This window comes from Electrona antarctica (assembly GCF_951216825.1).
Source record: "Electrona antarctica genome assembly, chromosome: 21".
Taxonomy (NCBI): Eukaryota; Metazoa; Chordata; class Actinopteri; order Myctophiformes; family Myctophidae; genus Electrona; species Electrona antarctica.
In genome coordinates this window covers 9,042,793-9,056,121 of record NC_136802.1, presented here as the reverse complement: position 1 = coordinate 9,056,121, position 13,329 = coordinate 9,042,793, and the positions used below count along the sequence as shown (strand labels likewise).

Sequence of the window (13,329 nt, the reverse complement as noted above, 5' to 3'; positions counted from 1 at the left end):
TTCTCTTTCTAAATCCTGACCCAAGTTTTCTGGAAAAACTTCAACTATTTATATAGCAGCATCAAAAAAATGATTTTTTTGAATACTGTACATACTTTACAGAACCCCAAAAGGGGTTCCCGGCCAGAATGGGTTAAATGAGCAGTGTGGACGGTACCTTGGCGAAGGCCTTCTGGTTGTCGTACTTCAGCTGCAGGGGGTAGACGTACAGGTGGTTCTTGTAGTTGGTGAAGGGGTAGTTGTACTTGGCCTCTTCGGGGAGGAATTCCTCCATCTCCACGGACACCCTCTCACAGCCCTCCTCGAAGGGCTTGACGGGAATGTAGGAGGAGGTCACCGTGTCTGCGGGGGGTGGGGTTTGATTGATTGAAATATTTATTAACAGTTCGCAGAATTACAGTACATCTGTGGTGGGTGGGTATGTGGGGGTGGGGTGGGTACGTGGTGGAGGAGAGGAGGTTTGTGGTTGTCAGGAGGAGCGGTGAGATATTATGACAGTAAACAAACCAACATACAGTACAGTAGATGTGTATACACGGGGTATCTGCAGTCTGCACGATTCAAAAGTTATAATGTATGAGCTTTTTCATACCTGTCGAGTTTATTCCGTGAGTGGGCTCATTATGATATTAAGTGCCGACCCAGCTTATATTTGTAACTTCATGTTTGTGTCGTTTATGTATAGATGTTGGTGCAGTTCACTGCCTATACAGTAAATACTCTGTGTTATATAAGAACAGAAATCCTCTTATCAACCAATTACAGTATGTCTCAGGGATGTAGATATTAATACAGTTAATTGGGGGGTAAAATGTGTTATACTATATGGGGAATGCAAAGGTCGTACTAGGACATGGTGTAGGAGACAAAGAGGCAGGAAGTGTCAGATGACAGAGAAAGAGGCGGGCGTAGCACAGAGCATGATGTGTAGAATGTGTTCTTTCCTTCCATTCAGTAAAATGTAACAGATAGGATGACGCGTTTAAGTAAGTCCTTGTAATGTGTTATATGTTCGTTAATGCTCTAAATACAGTCATAATGATGCGTTTATGCAGTCGCTATATCTGTGAATTAATAGTATGTGTTTTGTGTTTCTTTTGTGTTTTCAGTTATTACCTAAGCGCCACAGTCTCTGATAACTTTGTGCTAATGATCAGATTTAAGGACAATCAATGCTATTGAACTAGATCTAAACACGGGCCAGACAAGGCAAATATGGCTTTATACTGTACACAAGTTTAGTAGAAGTATGTTTGTACGTGTATGAGTGTGTTATGAGATAATAGTAATAAAATGGCCAAAATCAAGTGATTGTTTGCGAGCATTATTGCAACGTCGAGGCTATGAGTGTTTGAGTAATATAAATGTTACAATTGGTGTGTGTTAAATCACAATTACCAGACCTGTTTGTTATAACTCCCTTGCGGAGGGTTGATTCAGTAATTAAGCAAAGCTATGAAACAGCAAAGTTTAGTTATATCCGTACAATACCAAATTGGCCAAATTATCAAATATTACGTAAGATAGAGGCAAACATTGTGAAGATAGCCGATCTACAAGCTCACAACGCCTCACAGTGTGGGAGGCGTTGTGAACTTGTAGTTTGGCTATTTTCACAATAATTATCTGTGGAACCGAGTCAAACTAAATGTATAACGCCTACAATTCCAAGTGCTTGTCAGGGTGATTATTTTGGCGCGGGGCGCGGGGGCCGGTTTGGGAACCCCTGTCATAAGAGGACTGTAACAGCCTGGTCCAACATCCACACTGGAGCCATAGTGTTCCCATGTGGCTCCTGAGATCCTGACATGATTGGATAACTCTGCTAGTTAGAATGGTTAGTGTCGAAGTGCTCTTAATCGAATCACGAGAGACGGGCCACTTTGTTCAAACTCTAGAGAAGAGTAAACATGGTCAAATGAGCCCTGCAGAGTTTAAACATCTGGTGGAGCACGTCTATTTGTACAGGCTTAATGTTATTGGGTCATGATCATCTTACAAATTGGACGTTCTACTTTACAATGTAAACAATGTTCCAGGGGCTATACATGGTATAGGCGGTGTTCATTTTTACAGCTAATTTTGATTTAGTTTGTCATATTTTAGTCATGTTGGCAGACCTTGATGGCATCGCAATGCCTCATTTATACTAGTTAGTAGATCTTATATAGTTTACTTGTAGATCGTCTGTTTTAGGAGCTTGACTCCCGTGCACAGCCAAGCGCAAAATGACTTGGTCTTAGGTTCTACTGATCTCTTCTCCAATTGTCCATCCCTAACATTTTGATATAGTTTTTATTCGCTCACGAAATTGACAATATATTTTAGTCATAGTTCTAGCTTAGTTTTTATTTAATTTTTTATTCGTCAGTGAAAGATTTTAGTTATAGGATAATGAAGGACTACTTGGCCCGGGCAGCTAGTGTAGCGGTCCGGGCACCTAGGCTGCTAAGCCGGTGTGTCACGGGTTCGACTCCCGATCCTGACGACCTTTGCCGCGTGTCACCATACTGTACATTATCCAATTAATAAAGGCAGAAAAAGACCCAAAATATATCTTAATAAAGAAAAATGAAGGACTACATACTGGAGATGTCTGGTGGAACACACTCGATGATGACGTTCAGCTGTCCAGGGATGGTCTGGAGCTTGCTCTTCTCAGGCCTGTAGAGGAGGATGAGGAGGAAGAAGAGGAGGACGAGGAGGGGAGAGGTGGAGGAGGGGGGGGGAAGGGGGGGGGGGGGAAGGGGGGGGGTGAAGGAGGAGAAGGAGGAGGGGTGGAGGGGAGGAGGAGGTTTAAAAAGGTGGTCACCTCATCACCTAAACCTTGAGTATGAATAGGCCTTAACACAGTGAATCTCAACCTTTCTCTTTTCAAACCACCTCCAGTTTACCGTTGCCGACTGACTGTCAAACCTACAGGCGCAGACTCGTAAAAGGAGAGGAAAAAACGCATCAGAACAGAAACTAAGAAGAAGTGGGCTGACTCACTTCCTGATGTCCGCCAGCAGCCTGATGACGTCGTCGGTGGAGACCTTGCTGCTGTCCTGTCGGTACAGCGGGGAGAACTTCCCGTCCATGTCCAGACTGCCCTGGGCGTCCTTAAACACCTGCCTGGGAACACACAGGCAGTCGGGTTAATACCCCAGTGGTGGAAAGAGACCGAATCTACACATGCCTTCTAAAAAATGCCTTCTTCTTCGTGCCAAGGACTTTTGAAATTATATATAATATATAAATATATATACGGTATATGTTTTATGTAGGAAACGAAAAAAATAAAGGGGGATATTTACTTGTGAGTTGTGACCCATAAAACATGGTCCGTGGCCCAAACATAGGTTAGCTAGTCTGAAATTGCACACATGCATATGCGGAGGGACTGACAAAGCAGCTGCGTTACTTTCCCCAAATTTAAGCTGTTTATAAACATTTTTATCTACAAGCCATGTGATCTGTAGTTGTGGTCACGATCCCATGTCTGCATGCTAGGAGTCGGGGGTGCACACATCCTCTAGTATGGAACAGTACACTATGAATATCACCTTCACACCACATGACTAGGATTAGACTTGACCCCTGAAGCAAGAAGATGTTCTACTACATCAATATCACCTTCACACCACATGACTAAGATTAGACTTGACCCCTGAAGCAAGAAGATGTTCTACTACATCAATATCACCTTCACACCACATGAATAAGATTAGACTTGACCCCTGAAGCAAGAAGATGTTCTACTACATCAATATTGGGGCAGATGATGCTTTCTGAACACATCTAAGCCAGAGCCTCAGGGTAACTAATGTTCTGCTGTTCCCATGCTGTGAATCCTAACAGATTTATGGCTCAGACTCCTGAGCTATTGGGTTACGGGCTATCTTACTTGGCGGCCCAGGCAAAAGGCATCCTGTACTGGCCCAGACGCTGGCAGGTCTGCTTGGCGGCTTTCAGCACCTTCTGGGCCGTCTGGAAAAGACATGTGAATGGAAACCATAAGACACAAGGTGCAAGAAGGAGGTGGGAAGTTACAGACAGATTACAACAAAGACTAGTAGCGTTGTCGTCGGACACAGGCGTACCAACCTGGTGATAGTATAGGCCCCGGTGCAAACATTTTGTTTCGCATCCCCCTGGGCCTCCGTGCATTGCACTGTACCGTCAATATTTACGCCTGTGGTGTCGGATGTAGTACAGTGCACGCGACGGGGCTTCACGAACCGTCACCTTTTTTGCTCACTTTTCCAGTGAACCTTCTTTTAGCAGAGTTTTATTATTTTATTTATTCTATCCCGGTAGTGGGTCGCACACACCAAGACTGCAGTTTAAAAATGTATTGCATTTTGAATTGAAGTTCGACCCACTACTGTTATTTATTTGATATGTTTTGAACGGATAACGCAGGATAAAGTCAGAGCGCAGTGGTCACATGAAGAGTAATTTATTCTATCCCACAATTTTTGTAAGCACTTTTAGAGACCAGGATAACTGCATGTTTTTTGTGAGGTGTTTTTTGTTAAGTGTAAGCGCTTCAGTGAGGTGAGAAAGCGAGGCAGGGCGATGGACTGAGTGAACATACTTTTGTGATGTCGGAGGTCTTGACGTAGGGCTCGGCGCAGTGGGTGATGCCGTTCTGGAGGACCTTCTCCACCCGGGCCACCAGGAAGATGTCTGCGTGGGGGTTGGTCACCGAGAAGATGCCCTGGAGGAGGAGAGAGGAAGGAAGGGGGTGGAGGAGTGAAGGGACTTGACGATGCGGCTCATATTGACAGGCTGGGGAGTATACATTAATCTGTCTAGAACGCTTTTCATTAGGATTTTTCAATTGGGAAGACGGGCCAAAGGCCTGATGTTCGCCTGATGGACACATTAGTTACGGCTAGGGGAAATCATTCATCATATTGGCAAGGCACTCAAGAACAAAAAAAATCAATGAATTCAAAGCCATTAACCCACATTTAGGCCTGAGAACAGATTCTTCTAAATCATGTTTCTATGTCAGTGGTGCTCAACCTTTTTCATGTCAAAGGACCCCCAGAATTATCTATAATTGGCCGCAGACCCCCATCTGAAAATATGTTGTTCCATGGACCGACCCCAGAAGCAAAGATTTGAGTTAAAAACGTTCGCTCTGAAAGAATATACATTCAAAGATTTGCGCCATATTGTCTCAAAATATTTCTCAAAAATAGCAGATCTACAAGCTCGTAGCGCGGCACTCGGTGCCGCGCTATGAGCTTGTAGATCTGCTATTTTTCAATAGCTTCAATAGGTTCCCGTCCTGAATGCGTTAATAGTATAAACTCCTCCTGTAGACTCCACTAGGAACGAGGCCTATACAGCAGGCAGCAGAAGGGGTTGCCGTCAGTATCACGAGTCATACAGGAAAACCAACATGAGGCTATTATAACAGCTATTTCTGGGGTTCTGTGAGATGCTGCAGCAGCTCGGTTCTCATGTGTCACAGTGCTGTATGCAATATGAGCGCTCGCTCAGGGAGAACATTTATACTGTCTGTATGTATGGCCTAATCCTTAATGTATGTGCATGCCATGCATGCAAAGGTGCTTGGGAGGAAAAGATTCACTTCTGATTCTGAAGGGTTTCAAAACATTCCAGAGACGATAAAATTGCTTTGGAAAACATAAATGCTGCACCAGTAGCAGAAAAAGGTATATGAATTGATTTTATATACAGTAATATATTGTGTTGCATCGACATAGAGGCTTTCAAAATGTATGTGCATGACTCTATTTCGGGTTGTCCCGATACGATCACGTGATCGGAAATCGGGGGCGATCGATTCATTTTTGGAATGGGATCGGGAGCGGAAAAAAACGTGATCGGGACATCACTAGTATCAATATCCATATCATGATGATATTAGACTGGATATCGTCTGTGATTTTTTATATTGTACTATTGTGATACTGTATGGCATAAGTGTTCTATATAAAAAATATAAATATCGGATCGGGACAAATCGGTATTGGCAGATACTCAGAATGAAATGAGCGGAGTGGGAGCGAAAAAAACGTGATCGGGACATCCCTAACTCTATTAATAATACAAAGTAAGTGCAGCGAGTCAGATGACCACAGTGGAACACAGTGTGCCAAACAGACAGACAGACACACACACATATACACACTCTGTTGTGTTGTCTGTTACGCAGTCTGTCTATTCCTCACATGACATTCTACTTAAAGCAGGACTGGGACAAACTGTGCACAATGTCCACCGCCAGAGTTGACTTTGTTCCACCACCGACACGTGACGGTGACACATTGTTGAGAGTTTTTTTTAAACCGTTCTTAATTGGAAAACAACTGGTTTCAGGGAAAGGCGGACATATTGTCTAGGTCTTTCCTCAATGCCTATCCTGTAGTATAGTTAGTATACCCAACCGATCCTATCCTGGACCTGTAGACACCAGCGTATCATTATGAGAGAGATGCATTCAGAACGGCGGAGAGCCCATTACATCCTGAGTGCTGTTCCTGAGACGAGAGAGAAAGAGAGAGAGAGAGACAGAGAGAGAGAGAGAGAGAGAGATAGAGAGAGAGAGTGAGACAGAGAGAGGGACAGAGAGAGGGACAGAGAGAGAGAGAGTGAGACAGAGAGAGACAGAGAGAGAGAGAGAGAGAGAGAGACAGAGAGAGGGACAGAGAGAGAGACAGAGAGAGAGAGAGAGAGAGAGAGAGAAAGAGAGAGAGGCAGAGAGAGAGAGACAGAGAGTGAGAGAGAGACAGAGAGAGAGAGAGAGGCAGAGAGAGAGAGAGACAGAGTAGAGAGAGAGAGACAGAGAGAGAGACAGAGAGAGAGACAGAGAGAGAGCTAAATGCTCTGTCCTTGGACCACACCCAACTGCACCTAAATTAAACTGTGGTCTGTCAGGCTATAATAGCACACTAATAACAGAGGTAGAGCCTGCTGTTTGTATATACGTGCGTGTGCGTGCGCATGTGTACTGTATGTATTTGTGTGTGTGTGTGTGTGTGTGTGTGTGTGTGCGTGTGTGTGTGTGTGTGTGCACGTGCGTGCGACTGCGTGAGTTCTGCTCATTTAAAGAACAAACACAGATGCTGGTCTACAGCCCTACAGCACATCACTGGGTCCATAATTTAGACCTTTAGGCATGAGCTATGGAGGCTTTGTTTTATTTAGCGTCTGTATTGTAAGCTTTCAAACAGTCCAATGCTGCATGGATTATGTCCACTACAGCAGTGGTTGTTCCCAAGGTGGGGTCCGGGGACCCCCAGGGGGACCTTGAGGGAGTCCCAGGGGGTCCCCAGTCAAATGATAGTTAGGAACCAAATGGACCCTTATGGGTCTGTAACTCTGAGAGACAATTTGGTTCCAAGGTCCATTTGGTTCCATTTGTACACTCTAATTTGATCGGGACATCCCTAAAATAGACCCTTATGTGGCTGTAACTCTGAGAGTGTTTACTCTCAGAGTTAAATTAACATTGATTTTACAATATAAATTGGGGTCTCAGAGATAGAAATGCCATTAAATGGGGGACCTCACCGTAGCCTAATGCAGGTCAAACTGGGGGTCCTTGAAATGAAAATGGATGAGAATCACTGCTAGAGCCGTAAACATCTTCTCTCATGCGATGCAGGTCCCAAGTATGTATTTTCAAATGGGGGTCCGCGGGGCTAATGAGGGTCATTTTGGGGGTCCTTGAACCACTGTACTGCAGTACCTGTCCCGGGGGCTTTTAGGCTAAAAACCGAGCTGTGTTGTTTCTGTAAAAAGTCTGGGTATAGTCTTGCAACCTTGGTTTGTCCCTCCTCCTCCAGCGTGGAATCCATACAGGAGGCTTACTAAATTACCTCCCGTATGGATTAGAGGCTGGAGATTTGATGATCGATTTCCATGTGTTCATCATGGTCTGCTCATCTAATCATATCATAGCCGTGTTATGTCTCGCGGAACGGGAAGCGTGTGTGTGTGTGTGTGCGTGTGTGTGTGCGTGTGTGTACTGTGTACACATTATCTGTGTGTGCAAAGCGACCAGACAAAACCTTGATTTACTGCAGGGCACCACTCCTGCTGGCTGGCATAATCATAGCACTAAGTAAGCATGTACTGTACTGTACTGTACTGTACTGTACTGTACTGTACTGTACTGTACTGTACTGTACTGTACTGTACTGTACTGTACTGTACTGTACTGCAAATGATACTCTTTTTCAAGTCGAGGATCTCCAAAATTGATTTGTATTTGGCCGCGGGCTGGCCCGAATCTGCACTTGTTTGCCTAGGCACCTGCTCTAAAGCTTTTTCTAGGTTATTTTCTTAATGTTTTTCTCGAATTTGTTCAAAAATAGCAGATGTACAAGCTTGTAGATCTGCTACACATAAAGGGTGAAGTGGTTAAAATGATTGTGATGCTGTATTAACACATTTCCCCCCACCCCCAAGACCCCTGGAAACCACCGCTGTACGTGAATGCATTTCTATGTGAGCGAGTCTCTCATAACATGTGCAGGAGTGCACACACTGAGTCGAGAGAATAGCACTCACACACATTATTCTTTCCCCAAATAAAACAGGTCTGAAATATTGCAGCAGGCAACGCTTACATCACCACCAGAGTTGCCTGGAATGACATCACAAACCTGGCAAAGATGCAGTTCTGAAATAGATCACAAAAAACGCTAAGGTAATAAACCGGGCTCTGCTGCTGGTGACGCAAAGGACGGACGGGTCCTTTTCAAACACTGTCACACTTCCAAACACAAAAGGTTTATCGGTCCGAGACCAATAGTCAGAGGTAGGAAAACCTGCAGACAGACAGAGTCAGCCGCCATCTGGAAGTGTTGATTTTGACAGCAAATTTTGGCGGTGCAACCAAGTGTAAAATGACTTATACTGGATCTCTTGTCCACTAGTCCCTTCCAAACATTTTAGTCTAGTTTTTAACTTTTTATATGTTGACGAAAATGTCAATATATTTAATTTTAGTCTTAATTTTAGTGATCATAGCTTAGTTTTAATTTAGTTTCCATTTAGTTTTCGGCAGTGAAAAAAGGTAGTCGACGAACATTTCTTTGTCATTGTATTAGTTGACGAAATCAACACTGTTTGTTTCAAACACTGTCAGACTTCCAAACACAAAAGGTTTATCGGTCCGAGTCCAATAGTCAGAGGGAGAAAAACCTGCAGGCAGACAAACAGAGTCAGCCGCACATCTGGAAACGCTACGGCGGCATGAAAATTGATTCGCAACACTTTGATTAACAAGGGAAACATCTATTTGAAAAAACACTTGTATCCTCAGTTCACATGAGGGGGGCCTCTCGTGATCAATTACTGCACCGTCAGCTGAATCCTCCAAACCTCAGCGGAAAGTCGAGGAAAATCAGAAAACAATCGGTCAGCTGCTCCAGACATCCCTGAACATCCCGTTTACATGTACCACTACATCGCATGGATGCACCTGGGACGTATCCTCAGTGATGTATCCTGAGGTCAACAGGGTTTTGGGTCTACCAACATCATACCCCTCACTCAGGCGACACAGCCGGGGTGATCAAGTCCCGACTTACGTCCCAGTAGCTACCCTCAATCAGTCCCACTAGGGCAAAACCACACAATCCGTTGGAACTACTCCAGAACTACTCTGCCAGGGCTGGGAGGTACGCTTCTGGCGCATGGAAGGACTAGGCTCTGTGGGTTGACTCCTGTTCCGGGCCCCTCCTACCTCTCACCAGGTCCACTCCCGCTCTCACCAGGCCCAGGACCTGTGCGTACAGTAGGTAGCGCTGCATGTGCTTTGATGGGGAAATAAGTGCACGACGGTGCAGAACTCTGTGACACCTCATCGACCGGTGGGCGGTGAGCGGACGGCACCGAAGCCACGGCAGCACTGACAGGACAACAACCGCCCGCCGTTGATGATGCAGCTGCGTGGGGTAATTGCAGGGTAGCATTCTAGCGCCCGCCTAGAAATAAATGTCTCCCTCCCTGATGATGACTGATGAAGAGCTGACCAGATGCCGGCTTAACATCTCAGAGACACTACTGACAAATGCCTCACAAAAGGACCACATCAACCCCTCCCCAGTATGACATGAGAGCAAAATGGCCATCATTATGAATATCGTTGGGTTATGTCAGGCATAAACCTTGTATCTCCATTTTTCATTTTTTTACGTTTTTAATATCCTATTTTACACTTTTAAAGGTATATTCAGTGATTTCACTTCATTCAAATACCACTTATTTTTTATTTTTTTTGGGATAATCCTCCCTACTATAGAGTGTGCTGACCATATAAGGAGTTCCTCCCTGTCCCCAATGAGCCCCTGGGGTCAAAAAACCCTAGTTTCAGTTATGGTGGCGGGTGGCAAAGCCTTCATCCAATCAGGATGAGAGGGGCCTTCCTCCAATCATGATCGAGCCTTGGTGCACATGCTGTTGGCCTGTTGCACTTCCCCCCACTGTAGAGCGTGCATGTGCACATTTTGTTACCGGGGCGGACTGGGTGGTTTTCCAAATCACCCAAATCACTGAATGCTCCTTTAACGGTATCATGCAAAAGTAGAAAAAATAGCTGATCTAGAATATGTGTTCCCAAACTTTGCAACGCTCGACACTTTGACCCTTTGGGGCCGCTCGGTGGTGTCTCATGTGGCTCGGTGGTGTCTCATGTGGCTCAGGTTCGGTAGAGACACCTATGGGGAGGATTTCAGTGTCATATGTATAGATTTTTGTTTTTTTCTAGTCACACGACTATGTACGGAAATTGCAATTCCGTACATATTTACGTATTTCTGTGAGATCGGTTTGAGTCAACAGTTGACATGAAAAGGTTTGAGAACCACCGACTGAACTAAACGTTGCCTTACCTGTGTGGGGAAACGCAGCAGAGACTCCGACACGCGCTGCAGCAGCGGCAGGCCGTCCAGCCCTCCTCCTCCTCTCCCTCCGTCTCCGTTCACCATCACAGCTCCCCCGCCTCCTCCTCCTCCTCCTCCTCCCCCCTCCTCGCCTCCCCCTCCTCCCTCAGACTCCGAGGAGGGGGAGATGCGTCCCGACGAGGCGTCCCCACTCAGCATCATCTCCCTGACGCACGGCGGGTTGAGGTCCACGTGGAAGTCGGCGGAGATCTTGCAGCTCTTGGAGACGTCGAACAGCGCCAGGCTGATGAAGAACGGCTCCACCTGCGGAGAGAGAGAGAGACGCGTCATGTGAGAGGGCCGGATGACGCTGGATCAAGTGTTTATGTCTTGAGGCGTCTAACTCATTTTATGCCTAAAAGTACATTATTAAAAGTCCCAGATCGCCTATAGGACGACATTGAATGAGTCATTAGTGTTATAATGCGACGAGCGTAGTTTTTCTCTGAATTGAAGCTCAGATTGAGGTGAACATACAGAACATCTGTGTTTTAGGAGCTCAATAAAAACTCCCTGCGACCTCGCGGTACTATATTTATTAGCGCTTCTGACGAAAGCGAAAGTATCAACTGTACCTGTTTTAATTGAGTTGATCACTATGAAATGTTCCTTTATTATTACCAGTAATTTACTTTATTCATTTATGTTTTGTTTTCTTTGCCCCCCCCCATTGTACATTGTTGATGTGTTGTAATCTCGGCACCACTGAAAAAGAGGGTCTCAGCCCTCAGTGTGTTCTCCGAGAACTAAATAAAGGTTGAAAGGAAATGAAATGAAAATCTCCCGGCTGCCCCGGAAATGATTGATCCGGTTCACCAAATCAGCTGGTGGCTTACAGCTGAAGAGCTGTAAGCCAGTGTGTGTGTGTGTGTGTGTGTGTGTGTGTGTGTGTGTGTGTGTGTGTGTGTGTGTGTGTGTGTGTGTGCGCGCGCGCACGTGCGTGCGTTTGTGTGTGTGTTGGCAGACGTGTGCATTTTGCATGCCGAGTACATGCGTCTCTCTGCACTCATGGCTACTGTAAGTGTTTCGCTGCTTGACTGATGTATGTATGAGCATCACCTCGGCGCCTTCCAGGAAACATTAAGGAAGGGAGGAGGGAGGAGAGATCTCTAGAGACGGACATCATCACGTCACATGTCAGCAGGTCTTCCTCTCCCTCCTGTGCCGCTCGCTCTCGCTCCGGGAAGCGTGAGATTTAGCCCGAGTGGTGGTTTATAGCTCAGGCAGGCAGTGGCTCAGGGGAGGTGTCCTTGAGCAAGACACCGAGACCCGAAATGCTCCCCAGCAAGCAACGGTCAGGACCTGGACGATTTAGTGACGTCTCTATTGGGGCCAGATCACGTCAAACCAAGACTAGTCAGATCTATCCCAGAATATCACCTGATTATGTCCCTGCATGAATCAGAGAGTCCGATCAAAGAGGCCAGATCAACTTAAGTCATCTCATAATAATTAACTAGTCAGATTTGGCCCAGAATAATCTATATTATTTCAACTGGTGAAGGACGTCCGGGAAATGACGTAAAGATCATCCCCGTATGGGCTGTGATCTGGCCTAGTCCTGAACGTCCTGGACGTACATAATTTGTCTTGCTGGGTCCTGATGAGCAGCAGGTGTGTGCCTTGCATGGTTGCCTCCTCCATTGGTGTGTGAATGTGTACCACCACGTGTAAACACGTAACGCGTAATCATGTTCCACCGTTGCGGCGTGGGTGGGTGAATAGCTGAGTGTGATCATTGCATTTGCATAAAGCACATTTGAGGGGTTTGGAAAGACTAGAAAAAGCGCTATACAAATGCAGTCCATTTACCATTTACAATCTCTACTGTAATTCATGGTGACGGAGGAAGCACTCAGAACCGCCCTGCTCAGAAACCGCTAACCTCATCTCACACACTCAGTACTCCAGGCTTCTACTCCATCCATCAGAGCCTCCATCTGCGTAAGTTTAAGTCCTTGTTTATGCGAGGAGTTTGGGACCTGATTGTTTCCATCCAAGCTACCAGAAAGGAGTGTTTTATGCATGCGTGTGTGTGTGTGTGTGCGTGCGTGCGTGCGTGCGTGCGTGCGTGCGTGCGTGCGTGCGTGCGTGCGTGCGTGCGTGCGTATGAGTGTGTGTTCATGTGTTGTATGATGATGTTTATCACTGGCCGGTAGTGTTTATGAAACGTAGGAAGCAAAATCAAGATCAATCAAAGGCCAAATTATATCCCACTGATGCAATTCCTAGTGATTCTAATGATTGAAGCCAAACGGAACTACATTTAACAGTGTTGTCCCACTCTGGCTCGGTTGCCGAGCGAAAAACAAGTAAAGGGCAATCATGGAAGAAAACCTGTACTGTTGTGGCAGTGGTTTTCAAACAGTGGTGGAGGTTCCAGGTGGTCCCCAGCTAATGATGGAGAATTGGTAAC

At 45.7% G+C, this 13,329-nt stretch overlaps 1 protein-coding gene across 4 annotated transcripts in view; it reads right to left on the bottom strand.

Annotated features, from left to right (window-relative positions):
• Nucleotides 1-13,329, bottom strand: part of dock11 (dedicator of cytokinesis 11) — a 115,573-nt gene that overhangs the window by 67,032 nt on the left and 35,212 nt on the right. For all 4 annotated transcript variants that reach the window (XM_079491133.1, XM_079491134.1, XM_079491135.1 and 1 more), the window contains exons 12-17: nt 10,863-11,177; nt 4,580-4,702; nt 3,887-3,969; nt 2,992-3,114; nt 2,588-2,664; nt 158-342 (exon numbers count right to left, since the gene is read on the bottom strand). In XM_079491133.1, coding sequence (XP_079347259.1) covers nt 158-342; nt 2,588-2,664; nt 2,992-3,114; nt 3,887-3,969; nt 4,580-4,702; nt 10,863-11,177 — 906 coding nt within the window. The remainder of the gene's footprint in view (nt 1-157; nt 343-2,587; nt 2,665-2,991; nt 3,115-3,886; nt 3,970-4,579; nt 4,703-10,862; nt 11,178-13,329) is intronic.